This window comes from Corythoichthys intestinalis, chromosome 15 (assembly GCF_030265065.1).
Source record: "Corythoichthys intestinalis isolate RoL2023-P3 chromosome 15, ASM3026506v1, whole genome shotgun sequence".
Taxonomy (NCBI): Eukaryota; Metazoa; Chordata; class Actinopteri; order Syngnathiformes; family Syngnathidae; genus Corythoichthys; species Corythoichthys intestinalis.
The window spans coordinates 13,948,156-13,966,504 of NC_080409.1; the positions used below are offsets into that span (position 1 = coordinate 13,948,156).

Genomic DNA, 18,349 nt, shown 5'->3' on the forward strand with positions numbered 1-18,349 from the left:
AGGACTATGTGTTTGAACCATTAAGAGTAGAGGTGTGCAAAATTTCCGATTGTTAGATTATTCGCGATTCGGCCGTGGAAGATTCGAGAACGATTCACAAACATCCAAATTCCGATTATTGAAATATGCCAAGTAAAGCGGAAGTACAACACATTCAGCGCGCCGCGCGGTCTTCGGTACGCAATGAGGAAGAACGGAGCGAGAGTAGTTAAACATCATGCTTCTCATTACCCGGCCCCTCGGGTAATGCCAATGCTCAACTCATGCCACCAGATAAAAAAACACAACAACATACATGACTGCTGCCGAAAAGCTGCTACAAAGTACATCCACATAATGTTATGGTAGATATCATTTATATAGGACTAGATGCACTATAGATTCGGTAGCGTTGCAGCACATCTACAAAAAGCTAGATGCGGGCGTTAGTAAACGGCCACCATCTTAAAGCAGTACACATCCCTGCAAGGCTGTTGTAGCGAACCTTCCAAGCGAACCTAATTACATTTTTATCTAAAATACACCTAAATCGGTAAAATATTGACTTGAATCTATCTTTAAAATAGTTTTAAAACTTTCACATGTCGAAAGTAGACAAAAGGGAAATTATGGAATAACAGGAGCAATTTTAACAACTGTAACGGTTGATTGACAACATTAAATTAATTGAATGTAGTTTAAAGCTGCTGATGCGGAATGGGGACTGGAGTTTTTTATTTACTGTTATTTTTGTATATTTGTTTACTGCTATATGTTAACTTGATACTGAAATAGTAGTTTGGTTTAGCCTGAGAGGATTTTTGAACAATTTTGGAACTAATGTACAAAACATTTAAAAAAAAAAAAAAAAAAAAAAAAGGAGGGGGGTGCATCAATAATCGTTTTATAATCGAATCGGAGCCTCTGAATCATAATCGTAATCGAATCGTTAGGTGCCCAAAGATTCCCAGCTCTAATTAAGAGCATTGTTTAAAAAAAAATGATTGCATTTAAGCTAGTGGACTTTTGCTATGTAAGTTAGCCAATTGTTCTTTTGTTGTACTTAGATCTTTATTTATTTATACCATTTAGGGCTCAGCTCAGGTATTTAACATTTTTGTTCCTTATCAGATTATTTGAACTAACTAGTTCATCGATTTATCGACTACTAAAATAATCAATAGCTACAGCCCTAATGGGAAGTGTCAACGGAACCATGAAAATTGACATACGAAATGAACGGAAAGTGATATGAAAATCAAGGAACAAATAGGAAGTGACCATAGAAACTAACAGTTACTACAATAAAATTACTTTTTTTCTTGTCTTCATTTAAAGGATGTAGCACCGCCAAATTAAAAGCCGACAGCGTTGACTCGCCGTGAATGTCCTTCCTCGTACATAAGTGACTTTTTGACCGCGTCTTTGGCCTCGATGACGTTGTGCCGCGACGCTCCGTGGGCGGGGCCGTCAGTGGTGGGCGCGACTTCGACAGAGAGGAGAGTGCGGCTTCCTCCGAGCGTCATGCCATCCAGGCGGCCACGTATCAAAACCTTGAGCTGACGGTTGTCTGCACGAAGCTGCTCCGTGTGTCGGGTGAGCGCCGATCGCCGCAGTAGGGCGGCGTTCAGACGACGGGTTAGCTGGAGAATTTCCGGAAATGTCTGCACAATGGGCAAAATTTAGATTTGTGACACGTTAAAGGGGGTAGTTCAGAATTTTTTACATTAGGCTTAATTAAAGAGCATATGACACCAGAAAAAAAGTCTTAAATGGCATTATTATGTGAATTAGAATCATATTTTGAGACGATTTGACTATATACAACAATTTAGCAAAGCGCAGATGACGAGAAATTGGTCTTTTAATCTGCCGGTTAGCCACGCCTACCATTATAGGGCTTTAGCGTCCCCAACAGGTGGATGACGTCAGCGGTAAACTGGGCTCATCGGTTTTACTATTCAGCCCATTGAGGGGGAATTGTTCAGAACGAGGAAAACGCGACGAAGAGAGCCGCAAAATGTCATTGTTTCAGTCTCTCTACTCCAATATTTTTACAGGATATTCTTTTTATGCAAGTATTTTTCCCCAATAGCTATATAAATGGCTTGAGAAGGACCAGTCAGCCCGTCGAGGGGGAACTATTCACAATGAGGAAAACGCGACAAAGAGAGCGGCAAAATGTCATTGTTTCTGTCTCGTTACTTCCATATTTTTACAGGATATTCTTTTTATCCAAGTATTTTTCCCCAATAGCTATATAAATGGCTTGAGAAGGACCAGTCAGCCCGTCGAGGGGGAACTATTCACAATGAGGAAAACGCGACGAAGAGAGCGGCAAAATGTCATTGTTTCTGTCTCTTCCATATTTTTACAGGATATTCTTTTTATCCAAGTATTTTCCCCAATTGCTAAATAAATGGCATGGTCAAGACAAGTAACAATCTTGTGCTAAATGGAATATGGAATAATAAAAATCCATTTATTCAAGACGACATGGCAAAATTACTCCATAAAGGTCAAAACTGTCGACTTCACCTTTACTGTCGCACCTCCCGAACGATACTTTATGACACCTAAATCGGACATATGTCATTTCCCTTCCCCGGCTTCGGAGAATGTAAACAAACCAGAAGGAGTGACAGCTAGCCGACATGCTAACCCGAACCGAGTGATGTTTCAAAGTCTTCAAAGCGGAAAATCACACAAAGCTATCCTGGATTATTTGACATGACGACCCGGTTGTCGAATGTCTTAGCGGATCGGCAAACCGCCCGGCGGAGAGCAATTTACAGTTCGTTCCCCGGAGGAGGGTGGCTGGAGCTAACGCAGCTAACGTGCTGCTGCTAATGCATTAGGAGAGCTTTTTACATGCCTATCAATGATCAAACGTAAGTAGTCCTTCATTTAAAGGAAGTTTGTAGTGTTTACTTTGTAATCGCTGTATTCGTATTTGACATAATACAAAACAAGATGTTTACTCACTTCCTCGTAAGTCCAATGGTCCCACAGTAAATATCCACGGTGAATGGGAACCTTTTGAAACTCCAAAAAGGCGCATACGCCTCTCCCTCATACAGAATGATTTTTCTGCAGCCGTTTGGCTGGCGTGATGCGAAAAATAAACGTATTAATCCGCAAAATCAGCTGAATCCTTCGTCCTCATACACAACAGTACACTGTAGCGTGAAGAGGACGTCTTCTACCGTACACGTCACAGCGCCCTCCTCCTCAATACAAGACCGAAGCCGGAAGTCACTCATTTTCCTGGCGCGGGATTCAAAAAACTAAATAAATATAGCGATCGCTTCCACACACATCCAAGCGGGCCATATCATTCAGGAGCATAAAATACCGCGTGTATTATGAAATAAACATGCTTTTTCGTGTCACAGGCACTTTAATCTTCGAATTAGCTGGGTTTAATTAGTCGGTGGTGTTGAATTTAATAAATTCCGTGCAGTTTGCAAGTCATTTGTTAGTTTCGGGGCTCCGTAGTGGCTAAGCTAGCGCGAGTCAATGGCACCTTCCTAGCATGCCAATAAAAAAACGATACAGATCTACGAACAGATTCAACATCGTCAAATAAATTCAAAAAACAGATCTTTGTTCCAAAACAGTGTCACACCAAACTGCCGTAATTCATTTCATTCTGCAGGACAGTTTTTTTAATATGCGTAATACAACCACCATAAAGAGAAGTGCTTCAGTCACTCGTTTTCACGCTGCATTCGAGAAAGGTGGGAAGTCAGACCAGTTGCGACCTCAAAGCTTTCCAAGCGAATGTAAACAGCAAAGATGGCTGATCGTGACAAGTTGCTTTTTATTTTGGCCCTCAAAAGACATTTTGACCTCCAGCAAACCTGCCTTTCTGTAAGCGATCAAATAGTGGAGGCGTTCAAATGATATTTTTCCAGATCGGAGGTTTTATTAAATATATTTTATTTTATTAAATAAAAATGCACGTTGATACGATGCACATAAAGGCAACTTCCATTTTAAAAAATCATTAGAAAGTTGTATGGACTTACAATTCCCTTGCTTGTTGCTTCTTGTTGTCTTCGAAAATTACACTTCGTTGACGGTGCTTCAAGTGTTCGTTCATAGCCGACGTGCTACCGTGGTATGCGAGCTCAGCTTAGCAAAGAGTACACAAAGTGGCACCCTCCATAGTTTCCTTGAAATAATTCCAGGCTCTGGCTATTCTGGTCTGCTTTTTTGGCTTTATGCCGCTTTCACGTGTTACCAATTCTGCCCTTTTTGGTAATTGGCAGTGTTTTCAACTCCTCGCCATAGTGAGGAGTGAACCGGCGATTCACTTGGCTCGTTTTCGTCGGTTCGTCCGATTTCCTCCTCAGGAAGGTGGCGGCGTGCATAAAAACACCGAGAGGCGTCGGATGGCTCTTTATGGATACTTTTATTGACCAAAACAAAAACGTGGGGGACGCAGCCACTCAACTCGACGCTACCCGTGCACTTTTCCAACTCACCGATCTTGCTCCCTCTCTCTCTCTCGCTCGCCCACTTTCTTCCTCTTTGCTCAATCTGACAACGGCGGTTACATTGAAATAACAGCGGCCCCCTTGGGGGTGCCAGTAAGAACTGCTTGTATTGCGAGCGCCCGCCATTCTAAACTTTATACGCATGTAATTTTTTTTTTAACCCGTCATTACCCGTCGAAGGTATGTTTTGCCCGTCGACGCATTTACGTCATCGATGACGTCGACAACGTCGACTAGTCGGGACAGTTCTAAAACTTAACTATTAACAAACTAGACAGAATTTGTTGAAATCAACTCCACCGACTAATTAAACCCTCATTAACTCGAAGATTAAGCCAGATGTCAAAAATCCTGAACTTCCCCTTTAGGTTTCACATTTAACGATCTGTAAAGTGTCCCAAAATTAACAGTGACCTGAAATAAATAGGAAGTGACCCGGAAATCAACGGCAAGTGACCAATGGATGGGAAGTTACCCAGGAATGCTCTAAAATCAACAGGAATTTATCCGAAAATGCCTGAAAATCTATTGGAAGTAACCCCGGAATGCTGCAAAATTCATTGGTAAATGGCCCGTAAATGCCCCAAAACCAACGGGAAGTGACCTGTAAATTCCTGGATATCAACTGGAAGTTACCACTTTACTGGAAGTGACCCAAAATGTACAAGAAGTACAATTCATTTTGTAAAAATGAATTGGACGTCGAGCGCTGTCAATGGAAACCAAAGAGTTATTAAAGGTGTGACCCGATTATGCGATCTTTAGTGTTTTAAACATTTTACATTACATGATAAAAGGTCCAAACATGTAAATTCATTCTAGGTCAAAAGTATTGGCACCCCTGCAGTTTTGTCAGATAATGCTCAATTTCTCCCAGGCAATGATTACAATTACAAACGCTTTTGTACTAATATCTTCATTTATTTTGCTTGCAGTGAAAAAAACACAAAAGAGAATGGGGAAAATAATTAAATCATTATCTTTTTACCCAAAACTCCAAAAATGGGCCAGACATTTTTTTAAAATTTTATTATATATTTTATTTATTATTATTATTTGTTTATTTTATTTTTTATTTCAGGTATTGTCACCCTTTGAAAAATCAGGTGATGCTTCTCTAATTAGTGTAATTAACAGCACCTGTTACTTACCTGTGGTACATAACAGGTGGTGGCAATAACTAAATCACACTTGCAGCCAGTTAAGTTGGATTAAAGTTGACTTAACCTATGTCCTGTGTCCTTGTGTGTACCACATTGAGCATGGAGAAAAGAAAGAAGACCAAAGAACTGTCTGAACACTTGAGAAGCAAAATTGTGAGGAAGCATGAGCAATCTCAAGGCTACAAATCCATCTCCAAAGACCTGAACGTTCCTGTGTCTACTGTGCTTAGTGTCATCAATACGTGTAAAGCCTATGGCACTGTGGGTAACCTCCCTGGATGTGGATGGAAAAGAAAAACTGACGAGAGATTTCAACGAAAGATTGTGCGGATGGTGGGTAAAGAACCTCGACTAACATCCAAACAAGTTAAAGCTGTCCGGCATTTCGAGAGTACAACAGTGTCAACCCGTACTATCCGTCGGTGTCTGAATGAAAAGGGACTCTATGGTAGGATACCCAGGAAGACCCCACTTCTGATTCATAGACATAAAAAAGCCAGACTTGATTTTGCCAAAACTTACCTGAGAAAGCCAAAACCATTTTGGAAGAATGTTCTCTGGTCAGATGAGACAAAAGTAGAGCTTTTTTGGGAAAAGGCACCAACATAAAGTATACAGGGAAAAAAACGAGGCCTTCAAAGAAAAGAACACGGTCCCCACAGTCAAACATGGCGGAGGTTCCCTGATGTTTTGGGGTTGCTTTGCTACCTCTGGCACGGGACTGCTTGAGCGTGTATGGCTGAAGACTACCAACAAATTTTCCAGCATAATGTAGGGCCCAGTGTGAGAAAGCTGGGTCTCCCTCAAAGGTCATGGACCTTTCAGCAGGATAATGACCCAAAACACACTTCAAAAAGCACTAGAAAATGGTTTGAGAGAAAGCACTGGAGACTTCTAAAGTGGCCAGCAATGAGTCCAGACCTGAATTCCATAGAACACCTGTGGAGAGATCTGAAAATGGCAGTTTGGAGAAGGTACCCTTTAAATCTCAGCGACCTGGAGCAGTTGGCCAAAAAAGAATGGTCTAAAATTCCAGCAGAGCATTGTAAGAAACTCATTGATGGATACCGGAAGCGGTTGTTTGCAGTTATTTCATCTAAAGGTTGTGCTACCAAGTATTAGGCTGAGGGTGCCAATACTTTTGTCCGGCCTTTTTTTTTTTGGAGTTTTGTTTAAAATGATAACAATTTCGTTTTTTTCATTGCAAGCAAAATAAATGAAGATATTACTACCAAAGCATTTGTAATTGCAATCATTTTCTGGAAGAAATTGAGCATTATCTGACAGAATTGCAGGGGTGCCAATACTTTTGGCCAGCAGTATGCTTGTGTGATGTTTTCACAATAAGCATTTTTTGTTGAATTTAATTCCAACCTTAGTCGGTTCCGCCGCTCCCTGTAGCTCATCATCACCACCTTGCGATGAGGAGGTCGTATCTTGGATCTTGCCGCAAATTGCGGCAGCGTTCAGAACTTTCTCACCCTGCGGAAAAAACGGATGTCAAGGACACGGCAAAGGACAGCGAAACTCTGCCCACCTTGGCGATGACCGCCCTCAGTTTCTGGACGGCATCGTCCGTCCGGATCGCCAGGACGGACAGACGCTTCCTGGATGCTTGGCGGGCCCGCGTCAGGTCTTCGCGGAGACTGCGCGTCTTCACAGTCACGGCGGTTTTCGCGTTCGTTAGTAAGTCGACGCTGGACGCCGTTTCAGTCTGGAATGCGCAGAGTTTGCCACGCAAATCTGCGACAGCACCCTGTAGTTTCTTCACTCTGCTAACGTCCTTGGAGATGTCGCATATCAGCCTCTGGTTCCTGGCCATCAGAAGTTGGGCGGGGCTGTCTACATACTCCGCATCTTGTTTTGAGTCCCGCACCTGACGCCGTTTCTCCTCTAGCTTCTCGGCGTCAGCGCTGCGCAGCGCCGCCACCTGGATGCAACCAGAAGACATAGGGTTTGCTAGATGGGAAAGGGGGCCTCCAGGTCAATAGCGTACCGCACTAATGCTATTTTTAGACCGTGACGTCACCATCTTAACCCGGAAGTGGGTCAAGATAGACACGCCCTCGCATACAACTCATGTTATTACTGCTTGTTTTCTCCCAGTAATCTTTCAAAAAAGAACATGCTGAGTAAACACTGCTGCTATGGAACTTATAGAAACGACTCTAGACATTACGACTTATGAAGGATGTTTTCTTCATACGTTTCCCGAAGCCAAAGAAGAGGAAAAATGTGAACAATAGATCAACTTTTGCGGACATCCAAAAGACCAGGTTAATGCTAACGAGGTTGATAACAAGAACGGTGAGCAAAAATCCCAGAACCACACAGGGGGACCTAGTGAATGACCTACAGAGAGTTAGGACCGCAGTAACAAAGGCTACTATCAGTAACACAATGCGCCGCCAGGGACTCAAATCCCGCACTGCCAGACGTGTCCCCCTGCTGATGCATGTACACGTCCAGGCCCGTCTGTGGTTCGCTAGAGAGCATTTGGATGATCCAGAAGAGTACTGGGACAATTTGTTATGGTCAGATAAAACGAAAATAGAACTTTTTGGTAGAAACACTCTCGTGTTTGGAAGAGAAAGAATACTGAATTGAATCCGAAGAAAACCATACCCTCTGTGAAGCATGGGGGTGGAAACATCATGCTTTGGGGCTGTTTCTGCAAAGGGACTGGGATGACGGATCCGGGTAAAGGAATGAATGAATGGGGCCATGTATCGAGAGATTTTGAGTGATAATCTCCTTCCATCAGCATTGAAGATGAGACGTGGCTGGGTCTTTCGGCATGACAATGATCCCAAACACACAGCCAGGGCAACAACGGAGTGGCTTCGTAAGAAGCATTTCAAGGTCCTGGAGTGGCCTAGCCAGTCTCCAGATCTCAAGCCCATAGAAAATCTGTGCAGGGAGTTGAAAGTCCGTGTTGCCCAACGACAGCCCCAAAACATCGCTGCTCTAGAGGAGATCTGCATGGAGGAATGGGCCAAAATAACAGCAACAGTCTGTGAAAAGCTTGTGAAGGGTTACAGAAAATGTTTGGCCTCTGTTATTGCCAACAAAGGGTACATAACAAAGTATTGAGATAAGTATTTGGTCAATACCAAAAGTTCATTTTCCAACATAATTTGCAAATAAATTCTTTAAAAATCAAACAATGGGATTTTCTGTTTTTTTTTCCCCCACATTTTGTCTCTCATGGTTGAGGTTTACACATGTTGACAATTACAGGGCTCTCTAATATTTTCAAGTGGGAGAACTTGCACAATTAGTGGTTGACTAAATACGTATTTGCCCCACTGTATATAAAAAAGAAAATCTCAACCAGTCCTTGATGTCTGCAATTTTTGCATCGCGACCTTTGTTATATTACCATGTTTCATCCATAAAATCCCCCCAAAATCCGGCTGTGGCCTTTCACAGTTGTGTCTTGACACTCGGTGATACATGCTACCTGGAGTTTTTGGATCAAAAAGACATAAGTACGCGATAATATCTCGTTAAAATCATCGTCTTTAATTATGCTCGCTCATGCTCTCACCTCCAGTTGGGGTTTTTCTGTTTAAAAAAATAAGATAAAATGTTCAAAAAGATTATAAGCTTTCCAGTGATGTATCAGATATGGATGTAGGACAATTTTGAAATTTGGCCAAATCTCAGAGCAGAACTTCAGGTCAGCTGAGTGTTTTCCGTCCTATATATTTGTGTGTGTATGTGTTCAATGGATTTATTTATTTGTTCAATGTATTTATTCAGCTCTATCATTGGAAAGAGATACAGATGGTGTTTTATACCTTTTTCAAAGTATAATTAAAAAAAAAAAAAAAATATATATATATATTTTAATAAGTTTTTAAGCACTTTAAATGTAATAATTATAAGTTTTAAACATGTTACTGTCCCATACAATTATTTTTAAACAGGAAAAAAGTAGACGCCCAATCCATTTAAAAAAAGTTTTAAAAATGCTTGTCTTTATCAAATGCGTCATAGAGTGACTCCACTCAAATCCGCTCCAGCTGCTCACTTACACACAATGAGTTGCCACAGCAACTGGTTAACAAGTTAAACGATGATTGACGCATGCTGCGCTTTGAAGGTCGAGTTTCTGGCAAGATCAAAGCGTAACTGTCTTTCAATCATTGTAAGCAACTCCAGTTCACTCTCTGACAAACAAAGAGGTGGAAGAGGGAGGGAAGTTGAGACTATGCGATCAGGTCAGGACAGCTCGTTTGTATTTATTAATTTTTTAAAATGGGATAAAAAAAAATCCGCAATGCACTGAGGGCGCCAAGTTTGAAGCGTGAAGTAGCGAGGGATCACTGTTTGCGGTATATGTTGTGGTTAACTCTGAAACCTCCTACATTTGATCAATATGGCAACACTAATAACGTGCAAACGGTTTGCCACTAGCGAGCGAGCGATATTCAACTTACTCGGTCTCGCTGACCGGTTCGACGAGCCGCTATCGCGTCATTGTATGCAGCGCGTATGGCGCGCGTGACATCTTCGTGCTGACGTGACAAGATAAATGCCGCGTCCTCAAGATCGCCACGCTGACGCTCCGTCTGCGCCGCCGTGTGGTTCCTGCGGTAAGCGTTCACAAATGTTCGGTGAGGCAATGAACCTGACATTCCGCGAGGGGGCGCCACCTGCCGACCTATTTTCCGCGAAGCATCGGCAGACGTCTCGCAGACTTTCCTCCCAGCGACGCCGCACAAAGGCCGCGCGTTCGTCCAGCAATGTCCGCAAACGTTCTGCGTGCTGCAGATGAAGTCGATGCGTGCGGGCGCACTGACGTTCCGCTTCCTCGAGGTCACCTGACAAGTTCTAGCCAATGAACAGCAGCAAAAAAAATTAAACAAACAAGAAACAAACATGGATTAATGAAAACTCAGGAGGCAAACAGGAAGTCTTCCAATATACAATTGTAAAATGACCAAAAAAATAACAGGAAGTTACATGAACAAACAGGAAGTGCTTGGAAACTAATAGGAAAAGACAAAAAAAAACAAACAGGAAGTGATAAGCTAATACCTTAATGACGTCATCCAGAGCATCCAGCTGTCGCTCGAAAGTCTGTCTCAAGATGATGATGTCATCCCGCAGCTGTTGCGAGCGAGCCTGCCGTAGGAGGTTGCGCCAGACCTGATCGATTTTGGCCCGATTGACGCGGGAGTTCTGCTGCTCCCTCCGAACTTTGACCTGCGAACGCGCAATGACGTCATCACCTTCGTGACGCTGACGTCATTTGCAGGTTTTCCGTCTTACTGTGAGAAATAGGTTCAGAAGCTCCTCCCTCTTCTTGTTCGCTTCATCTTGTTGTTGTTTAAGATGTTGACGTCGCTGAGGTGGCTCCTCCCCCTGCTCCTCCTCCCACGACGACGCCCTGACAGCTTTCTTGCCCTTCCTCGGCATTTTCCCCTCTTTCACTCAGGCTGCCTGAATCCGATGGATATCGATTATTTATTTATAGATTTAAAATTGGTATTGGCTGCCACAATTATCAAGATTCAAGTCTTTTGTAAATGTGAGGAGTGGCAGCCAGGGGCGATGGAAGTCACTCACAGCAGGGGGTGGTAAGGATCTTTTTTAGTTTTTGCTATCCAAAAACAGCCATTTTGGTCATAGGCGGAGTTTGAGTTTTGGGGCGCGGGGGTTGGGGGGCACAATATATTGTTGAACCCGAAACGCAGTTTCAGCAATAAAAATAACTTCCAAGAACCAGACCAGACCAGAACCCACTGCGATATGTGAAAAACCGCAAATGCCTTGGAGCCATTTTCCTTCGATAGCAGCAAGGTTAAACATCTCGGCCAATCAGCTTGCGATATTCCCGAGTGATGCTGGCCAGCGAATCAGATCAGTGGAATATGAGTTGGGCGGGCTGTCCTTGCCTTCTGTTAGGGAACGGGCTGCTTTCACACCATATTTTCTCCTTTATTTTAATTTTTTATGCATGTATATATATATTTTTTTGACTGAAAAAAAATCCGCGATAGACTGACACCGCGAAATTCGAAGTGTGAAGTAGCGAGGGATCGTTGTACTAGTATATGGTATGCCCGCCAGTGTTAACAGGTGTTCTGTCAAATTTTGCACCCCATCGGAAACTTTGTGTTAAAAATAGCCGCGAATACAGCGGTTACAAAGTAAACACTACAAACTTTCATTAAATAAAGGAATATTTACTTATGTTTGATCATGGACGCACATGTAGAAAAGTTCACCTCAGACACATTCTGCCATGTTAGCTGCACACAACAACTGCACGCCGCTCTCTCACTGTTTACGTCTTCGCCGTGTAGTTAAGCATTAATTTACGCTAAACCTGAACGATGTATCGTTTAAACATCGCCATCGCGATGTGCGTGTGCGCGATAGTCCCATCGCAAGCATGTGCGATAGTTTTAATTTTTTTTAATCCACATACACCTTGCTTTCTGCTCTGCACACAGCCTCACACCCTCCCTCTCCCAACCCTTTGTTCCTCTCAGTCACTGCGGCACTTGTGTATTAAAGTTAACAATGGCTTTGATCTGGCCAAAGAAGCAGACTTCACACGGGCATCTGTCAATCATCGTTTAACTTGTTAAACAGTGTTTGCAAGGAAGTCGCGCTGGAATGAATGTGCGTGTGTGCGTGCGTGCGTGTGTGTGTGGAGACGTTGGAGACATCTAAAATAAATGCCAGAAGTGATCATGAGGAATTTCTACATGTCACTCCAACGGTCACAGCTAAGGTAGATAAACAGAAGCCATTTAATAAAGCCAAGCATTTATCTACTACAGTACTTTATTCTTGTTCAAAAATGATTTGGTTGGACAGTTATGTTTAAAACTGATCATAATTATGACATTTGAAGTGCTTGAAAGCCATTTATTTATATACATTTTTTAAATCACTTTGGGGGGAAAAGTGAGAAAAAAACATGTCTTATATGTATCTCTTTCCAATGCTAAATCTGAATAAATACATAGAACACAAAAAACACACACACAAAAAAAAAAAATTGGGGGGGTGCGCTACTTGCGGTTTTTCACTTATCGCGGCGGGTTCTGGTCCTAATTAACCGCGAAAAACGAGGGATCACTGTACACTGTGGTGATGGTGAGTCATCCAAAGTCTTTCCAAACAGCTATTCAAGTCATCTAGTGAAAATTTCTTTTAAAAAGTATATATACATTTTTTTTAATATCGCAATATAATATCGCAATATATCGCAAACCCCCCAAAAATTGCAACAATATATTTTTTCCAATATCGTTCAGGCCTAATTTACGCCATACTTGTGTGGAACGTGTATGATTATTTACGATATTACTTGTTTATTTAACACCTGTGGATAAAATTGAGAGTCAAATTGAATGTAAAAGAGGGCTTATTCACCGCCACAACAGCTTTGGGATAAAAATATTATAAGTGTGCAAAATTTGTGTACAATTAGCGTCTTTAGTCAGGCAAATTGAAATTCCGCTCACCATTTTGGCGGTGCTCTCTGGCTTTTCATGGCCCACATTTTCTATCCTTGGTTCTTGCTCAGTAGTTGTTGTCGCTTTGGAAAGCTTAGGTTTGAAAAAATTACATATATCCATCTTGCCTCCTAATTCCTCAGGTGGTTTTGGCTAAGCAAAACAAATGACCGTCTAAGGTGCTAGTTGTGTTACTTTGTGGCTTTCTTGAATAGGACAACTTACTGAAAGGGTTGACGTTTTTTACTGACAGATCTTTAGTTACAGAACAGAAGAGAGGCATCATCAACATTAACTGTCCACTGGCGGGGTATTTATCAGCTGTCTCGAGCTCGCTGCGTATCTGACTACCGTGTGCTGTGACGAGCAGACATTACTAATCGAACGTGCAGCTACGATTTGCTCATATTATTACGAAAGTCACATGATCTGTTGGAAATATAATTTTGACCCATTATAAAAACTTTTTTGTTCTTTTCATTCATTTTTGTTGTTTGTTTTATTGCTTAGCAACTTTTATAGACAATATTTTACCGGAAAATTCTTAATTTTAAAATCATATGTTGGAAAGTCAATTACATGCAATGACACTTTTCGGCCACCAGGAGGGGCCTGGACCCCCCGTAAAATCCGCTTATGGTTTTGGTCCAAATTTGTCCAGCTTGCCCGTTTTCTCCATACAAGGTGTGCACAATGGCAGAACACGCGTATGCTGGATGGTTTACATACTACTACTAGGCTACTACAAAGACAGCATACTATTTCACCTACAGTGTGTGTTAGAGTTTTTGTGTTGGAAATAAAAGTGCCCGTGTATTATAATGCAAATCTCCACAGCTCGACGCCACATTGACACACGAACATATTTGAAAACTGAAAGGTCACAGGCCAATTGCACACGGATAAAAAAAACGGCTGTAGCTCAGCAGCAACACCAAATAATAATAAAGCTACAATCCAATCATGTCTTATTGATTTGAAGATCGATGAGCGCATGTGTTGGACATCTCGCCGGGTAGAAAGAATTGCAGTAACCCAGTGTTCTGCAATTCAATCCTACGCGTGAGACTTTTACACAATGCTCAGTGTGCTTGAGCAAGCATCCGCACGCATGCGCAAAACGGTTAAAAGTGGCGAGTACTCACTATTTTTGTTTTTATTTACTTTTATATTAACTTTTGTTTGCCTCAGAAATACTTTTTGCATGTATTTCCCTATCATACGTTTAACGATTGTGTTTTGTTGCAGTAACTTTAAAGCAGTGTTGATCTGTTGACCACCTTAGTCACGTAGCGTATTGAAAACTTAAGGCATTCTTTAGTATGTTCTTCCTGTATGCATGTAAACAAAACAAGTTTAAAGCGCGCGGTAGTACTTTGGGTGTAAAATTCACCTTTTGTAGAACGTTTCACCAATGTATGACATTTTGGCAGAACACCGGTAGTATTCGTCGATGGACAGTGACAATCTACCATTGAACAAGCACATGTAAAGGCCCATGTTACGTTTTCCTATGACCATTTGGATAATGCAAAGGAGTCAAGGGAGCAAGTTTTGTGGTCATATGAGAGCAAAATATAACTTTTTGGTCCTAATTCCACTAACCGTGCTTGGAGGAAAAGGAATGATGAGTACAGTGATCTTTCGTTTTTCACGGGTTAATGGAACAGAACCCGCAGCGATAAGTGAAAAACCGTGAAGGAGCCTCCCCGCCCAAATAAAAAAAAAAAAATTCAAATCTATCAATGGGAAGAGATATACTGTATATAAGACATGTTTTTTTTTTTTTTTTTTTACCTTTTTCCCCAAAGTATAATTAAAAAAAACATACATATAAATATATATATACTGTATATACATACATATAAATATATATATATATACTGTATATACATACATACATACATACATATGCACACACACACACACTCACTGCTGGCCAAAAGTATTGGCACCCCTGCAATTCTGTCGGATAATGCTCAATTTCTCCCAGAAAATGATTGCAATTACAAATGCTTTGGTAGTAATGTCTTCATTTATTTTGCTTGCGATGAAAAAACACAAAAGAGAATGGGAAAAAAATTAAATCATTATCATTTACACAAAACTGCAAAAATGGGCGGGACAAAACTATTGGCACCCCTTGAAAAATCATGTGATGCGTCTCTAATTTGTGTAATTAACACCACCTGTTACTTACCTGTGGCGCATAGCAGGTGGGGGCAATAAATAAATCACACTTGCAGCCAGTTAAAATGGATTAAAGTTGTCAACCTCTGTCCTGTGTCCTATATATATATGATATACTGCATATATATATTAGGGCTGTCAAAAGTATCACGTTAACGGGCGGTAATTAATTTTTTAAATTAATCACGTTAAAATATTTGAAGCAATTAACGCACATGCCCCGCTCAAACAGATTAAAATGACAGTACAGTGTAATCTCCACTTGTTACTTGTGTTTTTTGGAGTTTTGTCACCCTCTGCTGGTGCTTGGGTGCGACCCATGAGCATTGTGTAATTATTGATGTCAACAATGGCGGGCTACTAGTTTATTTTTGGATTGAAAATTTTACAAATTTTATTAAAACAAATACATTAAGAGGGGTTTTAATATAAAATTCCTATAACTTGTAGTAACATTCATCTTTTAAGAGCTACAAGTCGTTCTATCCATGGATTGCTTTAACAGAATGTTAATAATGTTCATGCCACTTTGTTGATTTATTGTTATAATAAACAAATACAGTACTTATGGACCATATGTTGAATGTACATATCCGTCTTGTGTCTTATCTTTCCATTCCAACAATAATTTACAGAAAAATATGGCATATTTTATAGGTTTGAATTGCGATTAATTACGATTAATTAATTTTTTAAGCTGTAATAAACTCGATTAAAATTTTTCATCGTTTGACAGCCCGAGTACATAAACAGTATGTATATATATATATATATATATTCGGGTCTTTGCCGATGTACTTGTAGCCTTGAGATTGCCAATGCTTCCTCACAAATTTGCTTCTCAAGTCCTCAGACGGTTCTTTGGTCTCCTTTCGTTTCTCCATGCTCAATGTGGTACACACAAGGACACAGGACAGAGGTTGAGTCAACTTTAATCCATTTTAACTGGCTGCATCAGGAGAAAATACTAGTACTAGTACTTTTGTACTTGGGTCATTTTTTTTTCTGATACTTGTACTTTTACTTAATTCTTTTTTGCACCTGTATCTGTACTTTTAATTCAGAAAAAAAAGTTCTCCATTCACCAATGGCCTTCTTTAAAGTCCACAAAACACACGCAAACTGGTTGGGCGAACTCCCATAATAGGAGTCCAATCGTGTGGCGTCCAAACATTCTTTTGCTGTGAATTTCAATGGTTTATCATGAGTAGATGTCCAATCCATTTTAAGTTTGAAATGGATTGGACGTCTATCGCCGTCAATAACTGTTCAAAATGTGAAACTTCAAATCAAAAGTCTAAATTTATCATGTTAAAATGTTACAACGCTGAGCAAAGAGTATTGTTTCTAAATTCCAATCTGTTTTATGCCAAGCGAAATGTACTCAAATGTTGAAAATGTACAAAACAGTGTTTTAAAAAAATGTGGGAAGAAACAACAGCTTCATCATCTTGTTCGTCATCTTACCTCGTCCACGCGCTCCGGCCTGGGATGTTTGCGTCCTGTTTCCATGGCGACCACCGAGCTCATCAGCCGCCATCTTGCTGCGACGTTATGCTGCCTTCACGTGTTGTCGTAATTATGGTAAATATCACAAGTCCAGTCGAATATTGCATCTGAACGCCCCCTTCGCGTCGTATTTTCTAGTTATTCTTGATTCAACTTGAAATGTATGTGTCACTTAATATGATAACACCAAAAAAATAGCAAGTCTGCAATTGAAGCTCATTCAAAATTTTAGTAACATGTGCATTGTGAATGTATTATTATTATTTAATATTATATGTATAATTTATTATTCATTTAATCTATTAATATTATATATATATATTAAATGTATTTTATGTATTTAATTTATATTATGTAGTTTTTGTCGTCTGCCTATGCCTCAGTTTGATAAAAAATGTAAATAATGTTACATCAACTGATTGATTGAAAAAAAAAAAGGATTTTCTACTGGAGAAGTGTGTCACTTTACTTCCGGTTTTTCTATTATATTTTATTTTGTATATTTTTCCAATTCAATATTACCTTTATCTGAAACAAACAAAAAAAACTGCACTTTCCTTATAAAAAGAAGGAATCATCACATCAAAATATTGAACGGCGCTGCATAAGTAATTATTGTCACTGATCTTATTATTAATATTGTATTTTTTAAAAACTACTTGTATTCAGTAATTAAGCTGCATATCCTATTTACAGTGGTACCTCTACTTACGAATGTTTCAAGATCCAGAATTTTCAGGTTAAGACACGCTTCAATGGGAAAACGTTGCCTTTAGTTTAGTAATTTCAGAATATGAAAGGCAAAAATACAGTATGGCTGGTGCTCGCAGCTCCCAGTTTACTGAACGTAACATACTTATAGCTGCTCTGCCATTGGCTATTGTCTAAAGCATTCTTGGCATCCAATTGGCTAAGAGGGATCTCTACTGTATGTGTATGCGTGGATCTCTTCATCCACCCCTCATGTTCCGACAGCTTTACATGACTATTAACTTTTATTATTTACTGTATTCTTGGTTTATGACCTTATGCACAACTCTGATTTTGTTTATTTTGCAATTGTTCCAATTGTAACATGTATGTGTTACATGTTTTGATGCATTTTTATGCAATATAAAAGATTTATGTCTGAATTTTGGGGGGGCTTGGAATGAATTAAGGCATTTACATGGAAAACGAGTCTTTACTTCCAGATTTTTCAAGCTGTGAAACTACTTTTCAGAACAAATTATTTCGTAAGTAGAGGTACGGGGTAGAGGTGTGCAAAATTTCCGATTCTTAGATTATTCGCGATTTGGCCTTGAAAGATTCGAGAACGATTCACCAACATCCAAATTCCGATTATTGAAATATGCCAAATAAAGCGGAAGTACAACACACTCAGCGCGCCGCGCGGTCTTCGGGACGCATTGAGTAACGAAGCGAGAGTAGCTAAACATCATGCTTCTCATTACCCGGCCCCTCGGGTAATGCCAATGCTCAACTCACGGCTCTAGCTCAACTCATGCCACGAGATAAAAAAACA

The 18,349-nt window shown here is 40.5% G+C and overlaps 1 protein-coding gene across 1 annotated transcript; it reads right to left on the reverse strand.

The window, feature by feature from the left end:
• Positions 1-851: 851 nt before the first annotated feature.
• LOC130931071 (dynein regulatory complex subunit 2-like) lies at positions 852-11,091 on the reverse strand. The gene is made up of 7 exons (XM_057859552.1): positions 10,925-11,091; positions 10,691-10,858; positions 10,314-10,483; positions 10,090-10,240; positions 7,182-7,574; positions 7,019-7,126; positions 852-1,643 (listed from the first exon to the last, which is right to left on the reverse strand). The coding sequence occupies exons 1-7, from the start codon at positions 11,069-11,071 to the stop codon at positions 1,335-1,337; spliced, it is 1,446 nt and encodes a 481-aa protein (XP_057715535.1). The 5' UTR covers positions 11,072-11,091; the 3' UTR covers positions 852-1,334.
• Positions 11,092-18,349: the final 7,258 nt, after the last annotated feature.

Excerpts from the sequence above, each read along its gene's own strand:
- LOC130931071 (XM_057859552.1), bottom strand. The coding sequence starts at position 11,071 with ATGCCGAGGAAGGGCAAGAAAGCTGTCAGGGCGTCGTCGTGGGAGGAG. Across the intron at positions 10,859-10,924 it reads TTCTGAACCTATTTCTCACA|GTCAAAGTTCGGAGGGAGCA; the intron begins GTAAGACGGAAA and ends GCGCGTTCGCAG. Across the intron at positions 1,644-7,018 it reads GAGCGGCGGAACCGACTAAG|ACATTTCCGGAAATTCTCCA; the intron begins GTTGGAATTAAA and ends CCCATTGTGCAG.